Source organism: Candoia aspera, chromosome 10 (assembly GCF_035149785.1).
Source record: "Candoia aspera isolate rCanAsp1 chromosome 10, rCanAsp1.hap2, whole genome shotgun sequence".
NCBI classification, from domain to species: domain Eukaryota; kingdom Metazoa; phylum Chordata; class Lepidosauria; order Squamata; family Boidae; genus Candoia; species Candoia aspera.
The window spans coordinates 2,493,259-2,518,085 of NC_086162.1; the positions used below are offsets into that span (position 1 = coordinate 2,493,259).

The following is a 24,827-nucleotide window of genomic DNA, read 5'->3' on the forward strand; positions in this document are numbered from 1 at the left end:
TAAGTGGACGGAGTCCCAGGTAAGGAGTACGGGGGTACCTCATGGGGGTGGGAGAGACCCTGGGAGGCCTGGTGCAGGCCATGCGCGAGTGTCTCTCTGCTCAGAGGCTTAGAATCCTTCAGCAGGGAGCTCTTGAAACAGCCCCCAGACAAGAGGGAATCCTCTCAGCAGGCAGCAGCAGCTTGCAACCTTCCCTGCCGGTTTCCCCACTGACTTTCTGGGGAAGCCAGCAGAGAAGAGTGCAAATGGCAATCACATGGTGCTTGGCAGCCGGTCAAGTGCAAGCAGGTTCCAAGCACCCAGACTGTGATTGTGTGACTGTGGGGGGGTTGAGACATTTTGCTACGGTTGGAAGTCCTTTACTCAAGGCTGTCGTAACTTTCAACTGGTTGTTAAGCAACCAATTGTTAAACAAGAACTACCTATATTAACTTTGCAGAAATTTAACATGCTTACACTTTTTAAAAAATACAAACACTGCACTACTCAAAATCTGCAGTTTGTGACCAAATTTCGGGAGTGTAGCCCATGATGTTACAAGCACTGTAGATGCAACCCCATGGCTGTAAATTGCACCTCCACCCCGCCCCACCCCCTTTGGTATCTTTTCAGAACTGTTGGCCTTGCTCAGTCGTGCTGAATGTCATCTGTTCTCATGGCTGCTGCTCTGATCTGAATGGATGAGCCACAAGCCTCTAGAATGGGTATCCTCCTCCCTGGCAGCTCCTTTTGTCACTGGCCTACAAAGTTTGTTGGTCACAACAGCTACCAGACTGACCTCCATGTTTCCTTATTACCCGGCCTGCACCCCTAGACCTGAACCTGCAAGAGCTGGTGCTTTGTTTGTTCCAATGGCAGCCACTTTCCCCCAAGACTTAGCTTTCCTCTGTACGTATTGCAATATTACTTTGGTGTGCCTGGAACAGCTCTGCCTTGAATTGGCCCTTGGGCACTCTTATAATTCCTCTCCTACCTCCAAGACTTAATGACTATGTGTGTGTGCACCTTTAAAAGCAAAAAAAGTTCAAAAGCATCTTCAAGATCTGCACCAAAGTAACAATATTGGGATGGTGATCTACAGGGGATCCATTTGCAAGTACACCTACTTCTGCAGCTGCGCTTCCCATCCTGAAACAACAGTCTCAGAAGGGCATTTTTTTAACCACTTCCAAGATTTTCTGAGTTTCCCAATCTGGAACCTAAAAAGAGAGCAGAGCTCAACTCTCTTGGCAGGAAGGCCCATGTCTCCATTATCGCTCCTAGCCTTCTGGAGGGAATTGAAGACCTGGCTCTGCCATCGGGCTTGGGGCAGGGAGGAGAATCATCATACTTGGGGTTGGCTAGTGTCTTGAAGTGCCCCTCCTACACAAGGATTGAATGAGACCATAGCCATTGGGATGTTATTGTTTTAGTCTTATATTTTATATTGGAATTTTATTGTATAGTTATTGTTTTATGCTGTAAACCGCCCAGAGTCCCTCTGTTTGGAGAAGATGGGCGGTGACAAATTTGATAGATAGATAGACAGACAGACAGACAGACAGACAGACAGACAGATAAAATCTAGGACTTTGGTACCACTTTGCCTACCGGTTAAGTCAGTGATGGCCTTCTGCCACATAGGACCAAGCAGACCATTCCCTAAGCTGCCAATGTTCACAGAAGACCTCTTTCAGCTCCTGAAATGATGTGGATGTTGTGGAGAAACACCAGATCAGGAAGAGCCACAGATCAAGATGCCCATGAGGGCAGAGATGTAAAGGAGTGAAAGGAAGCAAGAGACATGAAGATGGGTGAGGAAGAAGTAGCAGTTTCCCAGTCAATCAATCCACAGCTGTTGTGATGATGGTCTGAGTGACCGGCAATGAGGGGACTCGGAAAGACACTGGACTAGTGCTGGTGGACAGCTGCAAGAGGAAACCGAGGAGTTGTAAAGAGAAGGGCAGTAGGAAAGCTCATTCGGAGAACTCCCTCATTCCTTCAAAATACTTTTTCTACTACCACTGCTATTATTTATCATGTATATAAAACACTGTACATTAAAGGTGCTCTTGTATTTGCCCTCATAAGGAAAACTCCTTTTCTTCCTGTGTCATACCCAGGAATTGGCTGATGCACCACTGATTTACTTAGATTTATATGACTGCTTATCTCACCACAATGGCTCTGGGGACAAAACTCCATACAAAATCACCACCACCAGAACCAATATAGAAAGCCTAAAATGACCATTAAGGTAAAAACAAATCCAGTAAACTAAGTGTGCCCCACAGGCTCCAGCTGGTCTCCCTATCCCCATGCCTGGGAGCAGAACCAGGTCTTTAAAGCTTTTCTGAAGGCTGGGCAGGCCAAGACCAAAGTAATCTCAGAGGGTTAGGGTATGGTGTTCCAAAGGGAAGATGCTGCAACAGAAAAGGCCTGCTCTTTGGTCCCACTGGGTGACACTCTCTGACAGGACTCACAGTATGCCCCTCCTGAAGGATCTGATCACTGCATCTTTGTTGAGTGGGACAGGTCAACATATGAGCCTAAAGAGCTTAATGGTAGCTGCTGTTCTACAAAAACAATACACCAAGGCAATATGCCATCAGACTTCCTCAGCAAGAAACAGACCTCAGAAACAGGTGGCGGCACTTAATGAAAGAGGGGAACGTATGTTCCGATCTTTGGAATCAGGAGCCACTTACCTGAGGAATCTTATTTGCTTCAGCTGCAGCTTCTAAAGTGCTAAACTTTCTCTCTGAAAAAGCATCACCCAATGAAATTGAATTCTGGAAGAACCAGGACAGACAAAAGGAGTATTTTTTTTACACAACAGGCAATTAAACTTAGAATTTGCTACCACAAGATGTGGTGCTGACTACCAGCTTGGCTGGCTTCAAAAAAGGGTTGGAACAATTCCTGGAAGTTATGGGGATCAATGGCTATCAGCCTTAATGGCAATGGGACTGTACGTGAACGCCATCTCCTGGGAAAGTAGTAGGCTTCCTTGGTTGGCCAAGAGAACAGACTGTGGAGTAGATGGGCCAGTGGTCTGATCCAGCAGGGCCCTGCTTAGGTTCTTATGTTCTTCTGAGTTTTCTGAGCTTGTGCATCCCACATTTTGCTTCCATACTTCTTACTTTAGAACTGTAATCCTTGGTTCCCCTTCTCCAGAACATCCATCCTGTTCTCCCATGCATGTTCAAGCACAGACAGAAATAGTTCTTCCTGTCATTGATGCTTCCAACCTGTTCTATTATTTCCTGATGAGCATGTCAGAGATGCAGCAATTGCTTTAGATCAGGGTTCCTCAACCAGGCTTCCGTGGTCGCTAGGGTTCCACAAGAGGTCACCAGGGGTTCCCTGGGAGATCACAATTTATTTTAAAAATTATTTCAAATTTGGGCAACTTCACATTAGAGGTAAGTTTCATCCTTTATTTTTAGTTCAAGAACACTGTGAATGCATATATACAGGCCTACCCATGAAACGAATATAATTTTGTAACTTCTGGCCTATACTTGAGCCTGAATGTGCAGGGGTTCTCCGTGGCCTGGAAAATATTTCAAGAGCTCCCTTCAGGGTCAAAAGATTGGGCATGGCTGCCCTGGATCAATCTCTTAAGGCCTGCATGCTTCAGAAGTGCTTAGACTAGACCTCAGGCACAGCATCTTTGTTAAAGCTCTTCGTTAAAGCAGCCATGTCTTTTCTCAGGCAGGCGTGGCAGCACCGCTCTGCCCGTATGAGGCCCAAAGAACTTCCTCCGAAACCGTTCGGAAGGGTGCACAGCCTTAAAATCTATGGTGCACTGGATCTGGAACATCGTATACATTTCCAATTCCCGTGTCTTAAAAATATACCATAAAGCAGGAAAGGGTGCAGGAAAGGGTAACCGAAGTGACCCTAAAGGACCAGCACCTTTCCTCTAAGGAGATCCTACCACCTCGGGATGCTTCAGCTCAAAAAGACGACGGGGGAGGGCTGGGCAGGATCGAGGTATCATGCGTCTAAGGGGGGTATCTAGATAAATTCGGGTGAAGCCCCAAGGGCAAGATGCCCAGCGAAAACCAGCTTCCAGGGTCACCATTTTCCCACCGCTCTCCGCTGCCTCAGGCAGGGCCTGAGCGGCAGAGGCGGGGGGGGGCAGGGCAGGGGAGGGGAGGGGCCACGAGAGCGCCGCTCTCAGGGCGGCTGCGGCTGCTGCCGCTGCTGCGGGCCGGGGCCGGGGCCGGGGCCGAGCGCGCCTGCGTGACCCCGCCAGCCCCGCCCCTCCGCTCGATGCTCTCCGCGCTCCCTCTGACGCGCAAAATGGCGGCCCCCGGCCCGGGACAGGCGATGATGCTCCGGCTGGCGCTGCGCGGCGCGTCGGCACTCGCCGGGGGGAACCGCCGCGGGATCGTCGCGGCGGTGGAGACCCGCCAAGGACCGGGTGAGGAAGGGCGAGCGGGCGGCAAGATTCGTGCTGGCATGGGCAGGGCCGCAACTAGGGTCTGTGTCACCCGGGGCAAACATGGGATTCCGCATCCATTTTGGCGCCCCCCCAGCGCTCATTTTGGCGCCCCCCCCAGCGCGGCACCCGGGGCACATGCCCCGGTTGCCCCCCCCCCCCCCAGTTGCGGCCTTGGGCGTGGGACAGCGCCTCTCTCTCTGCCTTCTTCAGCCTGAAGAAGCTGCTTGGACAAGCAGCGAAACGTTTCAACCAAAAGAAAGAAATCCAGTTGAAATCCAGACTGAGAATCTTCATCGACATACTCTCTCTGCCTTGCCTTGCCCCCGCCCTACACCGTTTCCGACGCAGCCTTCGGACTGCAGCACCCATGTTGCCCTGCTTGCACGACTGTAGGATGAGGGGCTCTGGGGCCCATTCGGCCCTGGCCCCGATGGATCACCCCGCCTGGTACTCTGTCTCGAACCGGCCCCCCAGGGTGGATCGTGGCCCCGTAGGGTTGCAAAGGTATTCGCAGCGGCCGGAGGAAAGAAAGACCCTTCGCGTCGTGGTTCTGGGCGCCTCGCTGGAGGCTGGTTTAAAGGAGGGCAGGACCTGAGTAACATCTGGCAGTACAAATTTGCCTGCCCTGTTTCAGTTTCGCATGTTTGGGAACCCAGCGCTTTTGTTTGCTGAATAAACCACAACCAAGTGTAAAGATGTCCTGGAAACACCACCCTGAGTTTAAAAACAAGCACTCACCTGGCTTGCAAGCCTGGGCTGGAGCAGCACGCTTGCTTTCTTTGTCCTTTTCCCCTCTGTGTCCTTGGGCAGGCCAGGCAACAGGAGGAAAATCAGGTGCTCATTCAAAAATGGGAAACAGATGCTCTCCATGTGGTGCTGACCTTAGGCTGACAGGCTACTTAATCTCTCCAGACATCAAGAGGGAGTAGAGTTAATTTCTGTCACTTTATGACTTCCGGCAGGCAGGCAGACGATACTGCGTTGTCCAAGTACGCTGTCCTGAACTGTTTCTGCATACATTTCTGTCTTTTTAGGCAAGAGCTCTTCCCTCCAAATAGCCAGAGAATATGCCAGGCCTGTCCAGAAAAAAAAGCAAGGTATGTGTTATAAATTGTTGAGCTTGGTGCTCATTGTGCCTTCTGGATAGAAAGGCAGAGCATAAATTAAATAAGCAATGGTTGGCTTGGAGTCCAGTAACTGAGGATGCTCCATTATTAAGGATTTGAACCTTTGTCTGTAATCCCAAGCCCTCATCCACTAAAATGGGGAAGTAAAAGGTAATAGGAGTAAACTCTGTCACCTCCCTCCCTTTTCATATCAATGAAAATTGGGAAGTCAATTTTCTTCTGTCTTCTGAGGAACTGATCTTACCAAGTAGCAATTTCCCTCCATTTCCACCACACCCTTCTTTCTCCTTACCAACTGGAAATTGAGGAAGACCTTGAAACTCTTGAAAATACCATTTTGAGGGCATCTACAGATGTCCAGTGGTCACTATCAAAAACAAAAAATTGCAGAACAAAAATTAAAAGCAAGACAGCTGTTCTGTTTTAACCCCTTTCTTTTCAGCTATCCCTAGCCATTTGGACGATCTGCCTCGTACAATGTTGAAGAAAGATTATGCCAATGTCTCAGCTATAGACAAGTAAGATTTGCAAAGGTTGGTGGGAAGTTGGAGAGGATGGGGGGGAAAAGAGTTTTGAGTTTCCACTGCCCCTAGTTGTGTACTACTGGCATGCCCTCAATTGTCACTTATCAAATTTTACAGTTGGAAGAAAAAAAGCCCCCAAGATACAATCTCACAGAATACCCACCCTTCATATACCATCTGTTAATATTCTCTGAAAAATGGTGCATTACTTTTAATTTCCTTTGTGCTAAGAACCATTTGAGGCCAGTGGCAAATGCTAAACTCCTCAGGAGATAAAAATAAATAATCCAGGGAGACTCTGTGCTTTCTTGCAGGGTAGGTGATGTTGTCAGAAGAATGCTGTCTCTGGAAATGGCAAGCCAGGTTAGTTTTTTGTTTTTCTTTTATAGACAATTTGGGATTTAAGAGCAAATTTTCCTTCAGACTTTTCCATGCTTCATGCTGGCAAAAAAGCCATAAAAATAAATTTTCTTACTTAGAGGCTGTTTGGCAAACAGAACTGCCTGTGTTGTTTTCCATAGAGTCAGTGAAAAATGTACAGTAAATAGTGTATTCTCTTACCAAGCCCTATTTTGCAGTCCCCAAACCTCCCGACAAACCAGTTCCATTAATGAACTGCTTTTTCTCTTAGGAAGTTAGGTTTGTAGCTACATCAAATATTATTCCAAACTGGTTTTCACAATACTGTTACCAAATGGTCAACCCTTTGGACTACACTAGGTCAGAAAACAGACATCATAGAAACTACTGGAACCCTTGTTTTATTGTTATAGGGTATAATAATAGAATATGGGAAGCCTGACAAAGATTCTCTCTCTCCTCTTTTACTAAAGAGAATTAAGGCAGGATAATCTTCAGTTTTTTCCTCATTGCCTGTCTATCTGGGCTCAGCTGATGTTTACACTCAATTCCTTCTTCAAGGTTGTCTCTGTACTCCTCTACAATATCCCCCATTTTATTCCTGTGTGTCTGATACCTGATTCTTCTGTTACCTTCATTCCAGTTCTCCCACATATCAATATTGTTTTGAATTTTAATTTGGTCTTCTAGTGTATTAGCTGTCCAGCACAATTTTTTATTAACTTCAGATTTAATATACATTTCTCCACCTCTTCATCCAAATAATTAATGGAAAATATTTTGATACCCTGATCTATGAGAAACCATTGATGAGCACTTTGAAAATAATTGTCAGGCCAGCTATACATCCACTTAAATGCTTGTTAATCAGCATGTCGTGAGGTACTTTGTCAAATGCTTTGCTGAAGTTAAAGTATGGCTACAGCATTCCCACTGTCTATTAAGGAAGTTAACCAAGTCATGAGATAAGATTAGCTTGGCAAAACCTTTATTGTCAAATCCATGCAATTACGCTATTATTTTCAAGGGGCTTATAGTTCAATCACTTTGTGATCTGTTTTAGAAATTTCCCCCAAGTATTGATGTCAGACTGATGTGTCAATAGTTTGCTGCATTTTCCTTTTCTCCTTTTTGAAGACAGGTAACATTTGTAAACCGCCCAGAGTCCCTCTGGTGGGAGGAGATGGGTGGTGACAAATTTGATAAACAAACATTTCCTTTCCTTCCACCATCTGGCTGTTCACCACCAGGACTTCTCAAGTATGCGGTCCAACCAAAGCATCACTTAATTCCTTTACTCCCATAGAATGTGGTTCATCTGGCCCTAGAGGTTTACAAGCAGAGTAAAAAGGTTTTCCCTGAGTAGCAGGATAGGAAGGGTATTGATGCTTTTGAAATTTGATGTTGAAGAAGACTCCTGAAAATACCGTGGACAACCAAGAAAACAAACCAATGGATCGTTGAACAAATCAACCCAGAGTTCTCCTTCAAATGGCCAGGCTTGAATTATCCTACTTTGAACACATTATGCGAAGGCCCAGCTCTGTGGAGAAGGTGCTAATGCTGGGAAAGGTGGAAATAAAGAGTAGAAGAGGACAACCAGAAGCAAGGTAGATGGGCTTAATTACAACGGCAGTGGGGGCACTGTTGGAAGATGTGAAAGACCAAGTTAGGGACAGACCATCATGGAGAAAGTCTATGTGGTCACTAACAATTGACAACACCTTGATGGCACATAATCAATGTTTCCATTAATCACAAGCTATCTAAAGAAACCCATTTTAGTATCCTTTGCTATCTCAGTTCATTCTGAGCTTTCTCTTTTATGATAGCAGCTTTACGATTCATCCCTGTGTAGTATCTCTGGACTTGGCCCTCTTTCAGCTTTGGTACATATCCTTTTTTGGAGGGCTACTTCTTCAGTAGCTTTTTGTGTGGTCACATTTGCTGCTTTTGCTGTTCTCCATATTCACTGGAATTGTTTGCAGTTGGGCTTTTATGATCTCCTTCTATAGGAATGCCCACTGATCTTCAGCTCTTTTTCCCATCATCTTTTCCTGCTACGGGGTCCTATTTTTCACTGTTCTAATTTATTGAAATCTGCTCTTTTAAAATTCAAGGGATGTGTTCAGTCAGCTTAGTTTCCCTTATCTAGCACTAGATAATCCAGTGTTACCTAATTTCCCCCCAATATTTCTGCTACTTCTGCTTCTTTGACTATGTCAGTCCAAAGACAGATGATTCTGCTATCCTTTCATCCACCCTCTGAGGAAAAAAGTTATCAGCAAGAGAAGTCAGGAACATCCCAGGAGTTTGCTTGGGTTTGTGTCCTAATAGCTTCTGAGGTAATGAAAGTCCTCCATCATTACTATTTGTGCTTCTTTGAAAGCTCTGCAATTTACCTTTGAAAACCATTTTCCACATTTGCCTCATTGGGTGATCAGTATTAGATATTTACAACATAATTGCTTTCACTCCTGCCTCCACTTCGTTTAAATCAAAAGCTCTGTACTGTACTGTCAGGTTCACTCAGTTGAATTTCTCAACGTGTGTGTGTGTGTGTGTGTGTGTGTTTTAACTAGTGGAGTGTAAAGCATTTCAAACCTAAAGCATCTGGAATTTGGAACACCCTGTTTCAAAAGAGAAACAGGTTGTGTCAAATATATTGGATGTGTTTCAGGCTCAAAACAGTCCATTTTGCCTACTTTGCATTCAGTGTTTCAAATCCATTCAGTTCAAGATAGTTTGCACATCTCTCTCCCTTCCTATTGTTCGTGGGTTTTTTTTTTGAACAAATCTTTCAATTCTACATGCTGTTATCCCTTTTAGCAATAGTATACAGTACTCTGACAGCTATGAAGGTTATGAACCACTGTCCTTCCATGACTGGGTTTGCAGAACATACTTAATCAGGTCACCAAATCAACCCATTTCTGAGTGTGCATAATTCTTCTTAATCTTAATTCTTGGTTAGCACAACAATACCAAGTCACAACAGTTATAACAAAAGTTTTAAAATAAAACTTAGAATATTTTGCAAATCCAAAATGTAACTGATTTGGTTAAGTATGAACAACTTCTACATTATTTTATGGGTTCTATGACAGCAAAATTCCCACTTTTTTCTATACATGCAAATAATTTTCTGAGGCCCTTTCCCTCAGGATTTTCATCTCCAGCCTTAGGTAGAGCAGTAGTAACATACAGTATATGTTTGGAAACTGTCTGAAATGTACAACTAACAGCATCTGCAGTTTTTTGCCTGTTGAATTCTACTCCCCAATATCACCAACGTCTGCTTGTGCTTGCAGAGGGAAAAAGTGAAAATGAAGAAAGAGCAGCTGGCAGACAAAGTCCGCAGGAACCCAAACGACTGTGGCTCTGCAGAGGTTCGAGGTAGGCAGAACTGTAGCAGCAGGCTGTCCCTCCACCTCCCCCACCCCCTTATCTCCATGGCTGCAGGGCGGCCATTGGCATTGCCCTGTTGTGCTTTGGAAGGGCATAGTGGCGATCTGGGGAGTTCTTGCTGTACTCAGGAGTTGGTCAAACAGGAGGAAACCTCCACTGCAGTAGCTGTATTTGGCTGTGGATGTACTCAGTAGGGTAGAAAGGGGGAGGTGTGAAATACATACTGTACATACAGTGTTGTTGGACACATCTGGAAGTTGACTCATTCCTTTCCATATAAAAGGAAATATTTTATATGCCTTCTATTTCCCCACCATCACACTCTATGTTTCTGTCAGTGTAATTGGATGCTGTTGCTTTGTATGGACTAATGAGAATGTATATGTTTTCTTAATGGCCTCTAAGTTTCAGGATGTAGAAGATTTGAATAGAATTATAAAGTCATGAGCTATAAATGCCTTGAAAACAATGCACTAATTGCCAGAAGTCAGTATGGACAAGCTAAGAGTCCATTGGAGATGGGTGGCTAATAAATAATTAAGTCATACATATATAACTGCTGTAGTGGGTTAAAGTGTTAGATTGGTCCACCCTCAACCATGGAAGCTCATGGGTAACTATGGGGCAGCCACTCTCTTTCAGCCCAACCTCTCACACAGAGTTATTGTGGGGAAATTAGTGCTGTGTAAACAGCTTGAACACATGAATGAAAAACAGATATGTGGCAGATATTGCCAAACTGATGTCATATCAGTTTGTGATTAACATTCCTTAGTGGTAAAAATGCTCTAGATTACAGCAAAATGTTTGACAAAAATTCCTGTGTCATTCAGGTTAATAAGATAGGAGCTAACATGGGTCTGGAGGTTGCTTTAAGGTTCTAGCAGGAGAGTGCAGCTTGACCAAAGAATGGCCCACCCCGATCTGGGTTGGACTTCCTCTTCCACCAAGCACCCGTCTGCAGGAGAGAGGCACGTGGAGCAGGGCGGGAGGGCTGCCCAGTCAGCCAGAATCAACACTGGCAAATCTATGGTTCCTCATCACTGTGGAGGGAGATAAAATGGAGTGCTGCAGGGTTTGGTCTTGGCCTTGTAGTCACTGTCAGTTTTCATTAATGACATGGATGATGTTTATTAAATTTGCAGGGCACCCAGAATTGGATTGGATAACTTATGCTTTCAGATAGAAACAAAACTGAAAACAATCTTTATATGCTAGAGAAACAGATTTGCATTAAAACAGAAACAAATGCAAACTTTTCTTTCAGGAAATGGACCTCAGATGCATAGGAATAGAATGGGAGACAGTGGACTTGGCAGTAACTGCATGTACTTGTAATACCAGATCACAAGAAATAATAGTTCCAATGTGTTTTGCTTTAGTTGCACTTGTTCAGACCACACCTTGAGTACTGTGCTCCATTCTGGGAACCGCAGTTTTGTAAAGATTGAAAGAAACTTCCAGGTTCAGGGAAGGGCAACAAGAATGATTAGGGGATAGAGACTTAATCCCATGAAGACAGATTAAAGAAAAGATAGTTAAGGGATAGGGTAGTACCTTCACATACCCTCAGCCCTTTGAGGTAGACCAGACTAGGAAAGTTATGAATGCTAATACTACTTTTATTATAAGGTAACAGTATCTTGCAAGTCTAAATGTGCCCCCCCCCTATCTTCATGAGAACTAAGGAGTGTCTTGTCTAAGATGCTTTCTCGGATGACAGTTCTGCCTCTGACTCAAATTTCTTTTATTTGACCATTGTCTTGGTTGCAACCCTTCTTCCTGCTTCTCAAGGTTACTCTTACAGCCCATTATGTATACCTGAAAAGATATCACATAGGAAGTCTAGACCTGTTTTGTGACTCTAGAGTGCTCTTTGGTATTTGACCATCAATTTAATAAAGAAATAACACATTCATTAAATAATAGATTTAAGTTAAAGGAAGGCAAATTCTGGTTGAATTACTAGGAAAGACTTCCTAAGGGAAGAGGAGTTGGACAGAGGAGCCCATGACCCAGCGAGATGGCAGGCTCCCCTTCACTGGAGTTCAGGCAGAGGCTGGGCAACTGCTGAACAGTCTGATGGACTGGATAGCCTGGGACGCAGTGAAAAAGTGAGTCGGTTTCCTGCTGCTTCAGTATAGAGTTTCAACAACCCAGTGAACCCCAGGATACAGCAGGAAGTGCAGCTATCAAAAGAAGACTTGTGGAAGCCAAACATCGGCAGAATCCTGCTGCAGAAATGATAGCATTGCGTAGAGTCACTATCCAATGTGTTCTTGTCTTGAGAAAGCTTTCTTTGACATTTGCTCTTTGTGTTCCCTCCTTTTTTTAGAAATTGGCTCCATAGTTTTTTTTTGGGGGGGGTCAGTTCCTTATAAGATGAATGCTTCCTTCCCACCCCCTTCACAAGCAAACCTGAGTTACATCCACTGGTAATTTCAGCAGCTACCCAGGAATAGATAAATTGCTGCTGCCTCTTTCTGCTTTGGCCTCTGGCAGAGAAAAGAAGTTGTGCCTGACTCATAGATCTTTGAAAGAATAAGTCAAAGGAGATGAAGGATATTTACCTTCTGAGGGGTGCTGTAACCAGCCATTTATGCCTCTAAGAATAATTGATTATTTAAAGTGTTTATTTTCAACGACAGCCAAAATGCTTTCCTGATGGCTTATATACAGGTAGTCCTCACTTAATGACCATTCATCCCACTGACAGTCCAAAGTTATGACAGCCTTGGAAAAAATGCTTTACAACCTGTACTTGTGCTTATGACCGTCGCAAACTGTCACACCATCCCTGCAGTCACGTGATCGCAATTCGGGCACTTAGCAGCCGGCTTGCATTACGACCAGTTGCAGTATCCTATGGTCACATGATTGCAATTTGTGACCTTTTTTACTGATTTCCGGCAAAATACATCCATTGGGGAAGCTGGATTTGCTTAACAACCATGGTGATTCATTTAACAACCCATGATTTGCTTAACAGCCGTCGTAAAAATGGTCATAAAATCAGGTCCACTCATGTGGTTACTCACTTAACAATTGCACTGCTTAACAGCCAATTTTCTGGTTCCTATTGTGTTTGTTAAGTGAGGACTACCTGTAACAGTTTTTGGTATAGTGGTTAAGGTGCCGGGAGATTGCAAGTCCTCCCTTAGGTATGGGAACCAATGGGTGACTTTGGGACAGATACTATGTCAGCCCAACCCACCTCACAAGGTGGTGGTTGTAGGGAAAATAGGAGGTGGAGGCATTATGTGCACCATCTTGCATTGTACAAAATAAAGGGATATAAATCTCATATTAATAAATTTTAAAAAATAAGATCAATAGTGAACCTACAAATACCTGTCTGTAGTCTTTTTGTGTCAAAAAATGCAATAAAAAAGGAATGAGGGAAGGAAGAGGACAAAGAGTTCTTAAAAGAATATAGTGCTTATGATGACCAGCTGGACCAGAAACCATTGAGAGAGACAGGATGCCCAGTGGAGCTGGTTATTTTGCTGAATGCATGATGTGGTCCCATTTTTCCATTTTTGTGCCCTCTGCCTCCAAACTCACTCTGCCTTGTTCCAGCAGCAGGACACAGAAGACAACAGGGAGCTCTCCCTGGAGTTTCCCATGTGTAACACTGAGCTCCCTTTGACCAAGAAGACCCATAGTGATAGCTTGCCTCTTAAGATGATCACAACTAAAAGTGTTTCTGGCTGCTAATGCTCATGTGTACTATTTAAAATAGGAGAAAATGTAACAGGGATCTTTTCTAAGTTTTCTTTCTTCATGTTCTAGTTGCCTATTTGACAGCCATGATCCACACCCTCAAAGAACATCTGCATATTCACCCCAAGGTATTAGTCTTCAAAATATTTAATCTACATTTGATTGTTTGTTGTGTAAATATAAACTGTATCCTAAGTCAGCAGATTTTGTTGAAAAGCCACACAAACAAATGGATAGCAGGGAATTGGATTTCTGGGCAGTCCTTATTTTTGAACACAGGTATCTTCAGATGTAAAGGGGTGCCAGTATTGTTCTTCAAATGAACCTTGCAAAATTCGCCATATACGCAAACCCATCACACTATTCTCTTCTTGTGGAGTAAGATGACATTCCTTAAGAGAAGAGACCTGGAGGCATGAGAGAAGGGGAAAAGCTCAAGCACTAAATGCTATATCTCACCACTTTGTTCTATCTTTGCAAACCATCCTTGCTTCCATCACGTCCATCCACCATTTTGTACATTGTCTTTTCATCATTAAACTTCTGAGTTTTTCTTTTTTGAAGATTTCATAAACTCCATCTAGCCATGACTTGCTCTGTCTTCTCTTTCCTCCCAACCCATTCACTCTTTCTTCATATATTTATTTTGCAATTCAGTCTTCATTAATTCTGTCTATTATATATGATCAAGCTGCCCAAGCGTGCATCTTTTCTACTGGTCACTCAGTTTTGTGTTCAGTCCACATTCGTTCATCATCCTTTTGTTCTTGATACTGTCCTGTTATATATACTTCTTAGTATCCCATTTCAACTGCATTCAGTTTTGTATGTTTCTCCTGACATACCTACATCTCATTTCCTGATAACAAAATGGGCAGAAAAACACTTGCAAGGAGCCACTTTGTTTCGTTCAACAAACACTCTTTCTTTAAAAACATCACATACTACCCATTACCTTTCCACTGGTACTTCTTAAATTTTCTCTGTCTTTCCATCTTTAGGTACACAAATTGCTCTAGTTTTTTGTCATTTAAGTACAGCTTGCAGTTGTTCACCCAATTTCCCTTGTCAGATTACAACTAGGTTTTTGATAATTATTAGATCCTACAGTCTAACATTTCCTGCACATCTTTCGATTCTCAGCCAAAGTTCATGCATATTCACATTCCCACACAGTGCACCTCTGATGTTACCATAATTCCTTATACATTTATCCATAAATGCATCAAACAGTCAAGGGAACATCCCACATCCTTGCCTGACTCTATTCAATGTTGAACCATTGACTAAACCTTCCATTTTTTTTCCTCAGGCATGCTTTAATTCGATCATATACTGCTCTTAGCACATTTAGCAACCTACCTTCCACTCCATATTTGCGTAACTTTTTCCATAAGTCAAGCCTGTTCCCTTTATCCTACACCTTCTCTAAATCAACAAGCATGCAATAAACTTTCTTACATTCATACATCTCTCTAAATGTCTGCATACCCCTTGCCTGGCATAACCACCCCATTATCTCTCTTTATTTCTCATTATCTCTTATACCCTTTTAGTCAGAATTCTTTTTCAGGCATACCAAATAAACAAATTCCTTTGTATTAACTGCATTCAGTCTTGTTACATTTCCGTTTGTATAGGGGGACAATAGCATTCTTCCAGTCCTCAGATAGTCTTTACCCAGTTAAAGTTGTCACACAGCTACTCCATAAGCAAACCCTGCCTGAGTAGTGTTTTAATGTTTCTCCAGTTACACCATTCACATGGTTACAGCCTTACTATTTTGCAGCAGTCTCACATAATTTATGACTTCAACATTCTTCTGTTTTTTCCCTTGGACGCTATTTTTTCCCATCTCATTCTTTAGTGTATCACTTATCCTCACCATACAGATCTTGGAAATATTCCTTCACCATTTCCTTACTTCAGTTTCATCCCAAATCAATTCAGCACTTTTATTTTTAATTCTGTTCACTCTGTTGGAGTTTCCTTGTTTAGTCCCAACCATTTTTAAAATAATTTCCTTCAAAACTGTTCTGCATTTCATTGCTGTTTCTCATGTCAGTCATTCTTAGACCACATTCTTAGCAGCTGTCTTTTTTTCTCCATACGCATTATGCAGTCTCTTTCACTCACCCTCATTTTTTGTAACTGGCATTCTCTCTCATCTATAGCCTATTTTTATGTCATCCTTTCGCTGAGCATCCCTTTTCATAGATCCTGTTAATGTAACTCCACCCACTTCTATGGGATTCTGCAAGGTTATTCTTTTCACTTGGTTTCGAGCAGCTTCTGTATCCTCTCTCCATTCATTCTGTTGTGAGAGTAATCTGTCTTCTAATATTTTATATAGACTTCCTTTTCCTGCAGTTGAACAAATTAGGCACACAAATTGCTCTAGTTTTTTGTCAGTTAAGTACAGCTTGCAGTTGTTCACCCAATTTCCCTTGTCAGATTACAACTAGGTTTTATATGTTTCATTCTGATTTTTTTTGCTTTTTTTCTTCCATATCCATTTTTCCCCAAAATTCACTCTTGACACTACCAAAAACTAATCACTGTCACATTCAGAACTTTTGACCACCCTTGTATATCACTCACTAATTCTCTCAATCTTTCCTCGCAAACAATCCAACCAGTCATGCTTTTAAATTTATTTCTTTTACAGGTGTATGTATGAATAGATTTATGCCGTATACACACACAAACAGCCTTTTCTAAGCAGATACTCATCAGCCTCATTTTTTATTCATTCATGGGTCTGAGTAGCCAACTCAACTTTTCTGTTCTCTTACGTTGTTCCCATTCATCTACTAAGAATAATTTTCCCCTAGGTCACATTCATTCAGAATATTGCACACTTTTCTGCAGAAGTTGTTCCTAGTTCATTCGTTATCACTGTTTGAAGTGTAACAGGCAGCTCTCACTCTCTGGAAACAGGCCTGCACCACTGGTAGAGAGGAAAAGGCCACGTTGATAAATTAAAAATCACTGTGGGCCACAAAAGAATATCTGGTGTGCCAAACAGCTGGTGGAGTGGCACAGTGCTGGAGCTGGCAGTAGCAATGAGGCAGTGCATCTTTCAGGGCAGTTACAATGGTGAATTTAATTACTTTTTAAAAAACACCAGCGGGTCACATAAGGCTGCTTGGCAGGCCACATGTTTTGTAGGCCTGCTCCATGGATTCTTCCTTTCATACTCGCCGGTAACAGTCAAGATGATGTGAATTCATACTTTCCAATATACATACATTTTATTTATTTATTTATTATTCAGATTTAATCACCGCCCATCTCCCCCAAAAGAGGGACTCTGGGCGGATTACAATAAAATCAATCTCCAATCATAAATGTTAAAATCTCATAGAACCAGTCCCATTACAATTATTATAAAATGCAATAAATAAATATAAAATCCAAGAGGGTATAAAATTCCAAGCTGATGGGAGGGCCTCTAGGGTGCGAGCCACCCCCAAGAATGGTTACCCACTTTCCCGCCCCAGGCGAGACGGCAGAACCAAGTCTTCAGGGCCTTCCGGAAGGTCAGGAGTGAAAGGGCCTGCATCACCTCCGGGGGCAAAGGGTGGGGGCCACTGCAGAGAAGGCGCGTTTCCTGGACCCCGCCAGATGAAATTCTCCTGCTCTTCGAGCAGGAGTCGTGAGTCCAGGAGAACCCCCAGATTACGCACTGAGTCTGGCTGGGGCAGTGCAACCCCATCCAGAACTAAAGATGACAATTTCCTGGAAGGCGAGGCGCCATCAATCCACAGCCACTCTGTCTTGCCAGGGTTCAGCTGAAGCCTGTTGTTCCCCATCCAGACCCCCACAGTCCCCAGGCACTGAGAAAGGGCAGTCACTGCATCACTTTACCTCACTCAGGATGGAGATATACAATTGAGTATCATCGGCATACTGATGATACCTCATCCCGTGGTGACGGATGATCTCACCCAGTGGTTTCATGTAGATGTTAAATAAGAGAGGAGAGAGAACCGAACCCTGCAGCACCCCACAATGGAGGGGCTGAGGATCAGATCTCTCCTCTCCTATCAACACCGATTGGGATCGGCCCTGGAGGAAGGAGGTGAACCAGTGCAGAACTACGCCGCCCACCCACAACTCCCTGAGCCGTCCCAAAAGGATACCATGGTCGATGGTATCGAAAGCCACTGAGAAGTCAAGGAGAGCAAGGATGGATGCACTGCCCCCATCCCACTCCTGCCAGAGATCATCCATAGGTGCAACCAATGGTGTTTCTGTCCCATAACCGGGCCTGAAACCTGACTGAAAGGGGTCCAGATAATCCATTTCATCCAGAATCCTCTGGAGTTGTAACACCACCACCTTCTCAACCACCTTCCCCAAAAAGGGGAGGTGGGAGACTGGACAAAAACTGTCCAGCAGTTGGGTCCAGTGATGGCTTCTTGAGGAGGGGGTGGACCAGTACCTCCTTAAAGGCCACTGGGAACACCCCCTCATTCAAGGATTTATTTACCATTGCTTGGACCCAACCACACGTAACCTCCCGAGCTGCCTTCACCAGCCAGGAGGGGCATGGATCTAACTGACAGGTGGTGGCATTCACAATCTGGAGGATCCTGTCCGCTTCCTCGGATCCAACATGTCCTAACAGTCAGGAATCACGCTGAGACAAGGAATAGGTCTCTAGTGTTTATTACTGCTACATAAGACAGAAAATCCTAACAAACTGAAGAAGCATGGGAAAAACCCGGACAGATAAACCTCAAAAGTTAAGGTGGGTCTGATCTGTGTCTCTTTGAACGACTGCTTAATTCCTCAGTACTACGCATGTGTTTTCCCCCCTGGATAGAGGCCCCCTCCTGAGTACTCATGACACAACAGGATCAAACTGCTCCCAGATAACAAGGCTAAAATGTTCCCTTGGCATCTCCTCAGACCCTGCTTCACGCATGGAGTCCAACTTGGAACGGATCTGAGTGATTCTATCCTCCAGATGCTCAGAAAACTCTTCCGCACGGCCCTGTAGGTGGGCCACTGGGCCCATCTTCCCCAGAAGGGTACGTGTGATCTACACAGGGCCGTCGGACAGCAATCTGCGGATGCAATAAGAGAGGAGAAATACTGCCATTTCGCCGCTCTTACCGCCACAAGGTAGGCCTTAATAGCGGCTCTAGCTTGCGTTCGGTCAGATTCGGTCTTCGTCTTCCTCCAGTGGTGCTCTAGACATTTCTTACGCCTCTTCAAGACCCTCAGCTCCTCCGTAAGCCACAGGGAGTGACGGGCTGGATGAGGCAAGAGAGGCCACACAGGCGTGATCCTATCCAAGGCCCCGGCCACCTCCCTATTCCAGGCAGCAGCCAGGGCCTCCGCTGGACCATGCAGCAGATCCTCGGGTATAACCCCAGCTCCCTCTGAAACCTCACTGGGTCCATCAGTCGCCGGGGGCAGACCAATCGAATGGGTCCCGCCTCCCTGTGGAGGGGGGTGGCATAAGAGAATCTCAGGGCCACCAGGGTGTGATCTGACCATGACAATGGGGATAGATGTGGCTCTCCCCTCAGATTACGCTGCCACTGCTCCAACAAGAAAACCAAGTCCGGAGTGAGACCACTGTCTCAAGTCGGGTCCCGGATAATCTGGGACAGGCCCATGGCTGTCATGGTAGCCATGAACTCCCAAGCCACCTCCGAGGCACGCCCCAGGGAAGGCAGATTGAAGTCTCCCAAAACCATAAGTCTGGGGAACTCCACTGCCAACCCTGAGATGGCCTCCAGCAGCTCAGGCAGGGAGGTTGCCATGCAGCAGGGAGGCTGGTACAGTAGCAGCACTCCCAACTGTTCTCAGGAACCCAATGTGAAAAACAGGGTCTCACACCCAGGCACTTGTGGAGCAGGGCCCCTGAAGGCCACCAGAGACTCTCGGATGACAACAGCCACCCCTCCTCCCCTACCCTGGTGTCTCGGCTAGTGCCACACCTGGAACCCGGCTGGGCACATTTCTGAAAGGGCTACCCCCCCTTCTGGGCCCAGCCAGGTCTCGGTGATACACGCCAGGTCTGCCCCCTCCTCTGCGATCAAATCGCTTATGAGGGGGGCCTTGTTAACTGACCTGGCGTTAAGGAGCAGCAGCCGGAGACCAGGGTCCTCACGGATCTGCTGTCCAGGGCCTGGGTCTGAACTCGGAGGGCCGGAACACGCCACCGGTAGCAGACATTTTAGCCCTTTTATTAAGCCTACACCCTAACTTCCCGGCATGTATCCAATAATTCCATAAAATCAGACCATCTTCATTCAGTTTTGTCATATCCTTCCACTTCCATCATTTCACAAAGATACATCATGGCTATTTTTCTTTTGTTCATTTCATTTGTTCATTCAGGCTCTTTCTGTATACTGCTCTGGCATTCCAAACTGTAGTTTTCCAATGCCATGGCCAACAACAAATAGGTACCTTGATTTTGACCACCACCACCCATAATGGCTTGGGCCAATCAAAGCTTTCACATAATGCTTTGCAGTAAGATAGAGCAGATGGAGTTCAGGTTACCAGCCTTAGTTATTCCTATGCCACATACGGTGTTCCCTGCTAACTGTTGGTCAGTTCTGGCATATTATGGCCAGGATGCCACAAGCCCAACCAAAGCCCGGTTTTACCCCCTAGCATGCTCACACTGTTCTTTACAAGGTAGGATTTCTAATCGGGAGACTTCATTGCACGCCAGTATCCTGTTGCCTGCATCACATCATCTAGACGATGCATGCAATAGATCCAGTTCTGAGAAGCACAAAAGTATATTTTTGATACTGTTTTGCTTCTCAGAGATCACTGGGTAATAAATAATATTCCACATTCCCCAACACAATAAAATACTTTCCTTCTACCCAATTAGCAGTTGCTTGTTGCTGACTTTTATTGTTTTGTTTTGTATAAATGTGTAAGATTTTAAATTTTATCAGTAAATTAATAACCAGAAAGTTGAATAATTAAAAGACTTGGATCCATGGGTAGTTCACTGAAGAGACTACAACTTTCTAGGACAAGGTTAACCTTTGCCGTATGATGATAGCCATTGACCGGCGAAACGTGTTGCTGAAATATCTACGTAATAACCACTATGATATCTTTGAGAACACGTGCAAGCAGCTGGAAATTGAGTATTCGCCTCCTCCCCAATACCGGCGGAAAGTCACACACCGCATGGCTGTCAAGAAGGAACTTCATGCCAGGGTAGGTTAAAGAGGGCTGGCCAAGCGTGGCCTAAGGGAGCACCCTGTGACTGAGCAACTGCAGCCTCCATATCATAGAGAACTTTGCTTGGGATATGCATGTTCTCCTCTTCTGCAAAGGCTTCAGACAGGGAAGCAAGCTTGGAAGTCCACATTTGACACGTATCCTGTCCAATAAGTGAACAGCATTTCTGTACCCAATGCCAGAGTGGATGGGTAAGCGGGTAGCATGTAACAGTAGGAAAGCATAACTGGTGGAGCTAAGTGGAGAAGTACATCCTCAGCAGCAGTGAACAGCTCATGGGTAGGGGGCTTGCGCTGCTTTGGTCTTTAGCAGAAAATAGCATGACTAGGTTCACAGAATTCACTGAGCCATGGCTTATTGCTTTAAGCATTATCAGCTGGGTTTATGCTTCACACTTGGATAAAATTGGGCAAACTATGTTATGACTTAGTCTGTACCATCTCATCATGGCAGTTGCAGCCAGAGGAATGGGGACATTCCACATGTGGTGGCAATGGAGACAGAAGCCACTTATTTCCCCCTGATGACAGGATATTTGGGCTGCTAAATACCCAATTAAATCTCCCATTCCCATTAATATTCAGGTCTACAAAGAGAAGCAGAAGCTAAGAGCTTTGGAAAGATTGAAGCAGATGGAAAAGCAAAACGAAGGAGCAAAGGAGCAGGCTCAACCAAAGGAGGAGACCGCAGCCTGACAGAACATACTTTCTGTCGATGGGAGGAGAAGCTCAAATTGAGGAACAAATCCTAAAGATAATAAATCATTGAACACCAACTTTCCCTCTACATGTGTGTATGTGCAAACATGTATGCATCCTTTTTTACTTCATGTACATGTTTGAGGCTGTAGTAGGGATGTTAGATGAGTTACTGTTCTACTGTTCTTAGAGTCTGAGGAGGGAGATCCTTTAAATCGGATCTGGCCCAAAGCATTATTCACTGTCCTGTTCCTGCAGGGACCAGCCATGTACCACTAGCAGGAGACAAGTCCAGCGGTACATGAACCCTTTGTTCTTGTAAGCAGTGCAAAAGGAGGCTTGTTTCCATCTTTTCCTTCTCAGAGTGCCTCAGTTTCTTTTTTTAGAAATTGAAGCAGAGATCCTCAATTAATTAATGGGACAAAAATGTTCCATTGTTTCGGCAGAACTTGGGAGTTTATACCTGACTGTCAAGCTTAATAGATTCTTTTTCCTGAGTAGTCCATATAAAAATGCTGAAAGACTCTGTGCCTTTGGGTGAATGCAGCCTAAGAAATAGGAGCAGAACTAAGGCTCTTTTTACTGCAAAGGATCTACTATATGTCTCAGGGGTTTTATTTCACAAAACCTGCTTCCTGCTTTCAATAAACAGTAATGCGTAATTAAGAGAAGAAGAAAAATGCCTGGAAATACTCGAGCCCTAGTATTTACCTTGTTAGGACTTTCAGCTTCCCTAACTTTGTGCCATCAATGATGTGTTGTGTTTATTCTGAACACATCTGAATGACATCAAGTTGTGGGAGGGGAATAAGGTGGCAGGTTCCTGGGATGTAGAAAGTGGGCTGGGAATGCAGTTCTTCCCCCTATGTCAATTTTCCTAGAGGTTAGTAGAGTATGACATGACCTGCAGTGTTGGGGCACACACTTGTGTTCTGCTGCACAATATGTCTTGCCAACTGGGCTATCAGGAAAGGGCAACCTAGGACTCCAAGACCACAAACAGCCTCCAAGACAGGACCTTTTTGCAGTCCTCACCAAAGTTCTGATTCACAATCTGGAAAGGCAGGAGCTAGTCTCCACCTTAAAATCTGGCCCCCTCATTTTCCTGCAAGCTGAAGCACTGCTGATGGTCCAATATTCTGACTGTACATACCAGGCAAAAGTCACTTTCAAACAGTTTTTTCACTTGTTCAGTCTGATGCTTAAAAAGCTACTTGTTTTACAAGGCCTTCATTACTCTACCCCACTTCTTGCTGCTTCCTGTGGCATCTCACCTAACCTGTGGTAACAAAGACATGTACAAAAGAGCTTTTGCAACCCTGCTTGCCTAGTTGCAACAGACACCTGGTGGCTCTTCAGAAGCAGTTCTCAGTTGCCCAGGGTCCCAGCCTTTGCCAATGTCCCAGCCTGTGATTTGCCAGCCAACTCTCTTCCCAGTAACCCAGTCCTCAGAAGGCAGCTGGACCACCGGGAGGTATGATTGCTGTTTAGACTGTCCCATGTGTAAGTAGACCTCTGACTCCAATACCTGTGGAGCTGAGAAGGGAGGAATGAGACCCTTTTGACCTTGTTCTTCCTGAAATAAGACTATGGATTTCCAGGTTGTTTCCAGCTTGTGATATTTAAGTGGACTTCCCAGCTTGATGCTTTCAACACAGGTTGATGCTAAATCCCATCCTTCCCAACCAGTATGGCCAAGGTGGCTAAGGAAGAGGAACTTTCCTACTTGGAGGACATCAGTGGAGAAGAGTGTTTCTGGCAGTCAAGGCTGACTGCAGTTGTGCTGTTTTACTTATGTCAAGGAGCTGCAGATATAGGAGGATTCTCTGTAAGGTTTCTTGGAAATAGAATAAATTGTGTAGGAATCTGGTTTTTGAGGTCAGGACTTTGTCAGAAGTTGGTGAATTCTCAGGTGGTAGCAACTTTGAACAATATTTTCATTTTAAATGTCAAGGCACCAGTTCATCTCCATTCTGTTTCTTCCTTTGGACAGCTAAATGACCTCAGACAACTGGTTTGAATTACCACCTTGGTTTTAAAAATATTTTGCTGTAACCTTGTAGTGGAGGAAGTGTTTGGGGAGAAGCATCCCATTGCACATACAAAGATAGTGTCTGGGTCTTTGGATCCAAAGCAAAAAGCTGCATAAATGATTGATTTGTTGGATGTATGTTGGATGTATTTGTTGGAGTTCATGGTGACATAGAGCAGACACCTTCATTTTTCCACTACAACAGCCCTATGACATTAAGACTGAACAAGAACAGCTGGCCAAAGTCTCCATTGAGATTCTGTGGTTGAGTGGGACTTGGATTTTTCTGGTCCAAGTCCAGTACTTTCATCTCTACAGCAAACTGACCCTTGGAGGTTGGTGGTTTCTTTGCTTAGTGCTTGCACTAATTATTTAGTTTCCAGAAATACTGTTTTTTAAAAAGACAGTTCTGCCCCCAACTTTGAAGAAATGGCACATGGATTTATTTATGAACAAGTGTGAATGTACAGACAGGTTCAGTCCTCATCACACATTTAACTAATCATGGGGTCAGTGTGTAGGGTCAATGCCTAACCCAATCAACTAATCCCACAGAGGATTAATTCTAGCTTGAAATTTAGTTCAGGGATAAATTAATTCTGCCACAGTGAACGTTATCCAAACAGAATAACAAACTCTTGTTACCAGGTGCTCTGGAGTCCAAGACTTCCTAGAATAGCCCTGCAGAAATGGGGCTTTTACCCTCCAGAGCCATGTAGAGGTGTGTGAAAAGGGTGCAGAAATTTACCACTAATTTTACCGTCATCTAATCCACTACAGTGTCCTAACAGTCAGGAAACCACACTGAGACAAGTAATAGGTCTGTAGTGTTTTATTACTGCTACATTAGACAGAAAATCCTAACAAACTGAAGCAGCGTGGGAAAAACCCACAGATAAACCCCAAAAGTCAAGGAGGGTCTGATCTGTCTCTTTGAATGGCTGCTTAACTCCTCAGTACTACGCATGCGTTTTCCCCCCTGGATAGGGCCCCCCTCCTGCTCAACATCAGTGCTCATGACATCACCCTCCCCTCCAGATTTACATTCCATTTCAGCCCCCTCCCCTCTAGAGTTCCCTCCTCCCTCCAGTCTCATGAGAGTCCATCTCCCCCTCCAAGCTCCCATGGGAACTGGGCAACGATGGAAATTCTTCAAAGGAAAACTCCTCCAAGGACGAATCAGTGCTGCTCTCCAGGTCTGATAACGCTTCTGGCCCAGGTGGCTGCTGCTGGAAAATAGCTAGATAATTAGAAGATTCTTCCCCCCTCCCCCTTGGGAAATGCAAACCG

The 24,827-nt window shown here is 44.6% G+C and overlaps 2 protein-coding genes across 3 annotated transcripts in view; one reads left to right on the forward strand and one right to left on the reverse strand.

Annotated features, from left to right (window-relative positions):
- Positions 1-24,827, reverse strand: part of THRAP3 (thyroid hormone receptor associated protein 3) — a 185,043-nt gene that overhangs the window by 555 nt on the left and 159,661 nt on the right. The gene's annotated exons all lie outside the window — the stretch shown is intronic.
- MRPS15 (mitochondrial ribosomal protein S15) lies at positions 4,276-21,582 on the forward strand. Its single transcript, XM_063312606.1, has 8 exons — positions 4,276-4,411; positions 5,467-5,529; positions 6,002-6,077; positions 6,398-6,446; positions 9,755-9,839; positions 13,644-13,702; positions 20,592-20,783; positions 21,392-21,582. Exons 1-8 carry the CDS (start codon positions 4,291-4,293, stop codon positions 21,500-21,502), a joined length of 756 nt encoding a protein of 251 aa, XP_063168676.1. The 5' UTR covers positions 4,276-4,290; the 3' UTR covers positions 21,503-21,582.

Bases quoted from the DNA above. Each gene is read 5' to 3' on its own strand.
- MRPS15 (XM_063312606.1), top strand. From the start codon at position 4,291: ATGGCGGCCCCCGGCCCGGGACAGGCGATGATGCTCCGGCTGGCGCTG. The intron at 4,412-5,466 runs GTGAGGAAGGGC...CTGTCTTTTTAG, and splicing joins GGAGACCCGCCAAGGACCGG to GCAAGAGCTCTTCCCTCCAA. The intron at 13,703-20,591 runs GTATTAGTCTTC...ACAACTTTCTAG, and splicing joins ATCTGCATATTCACCCCAAG to GACAAGGTTAACCTTTGCCG.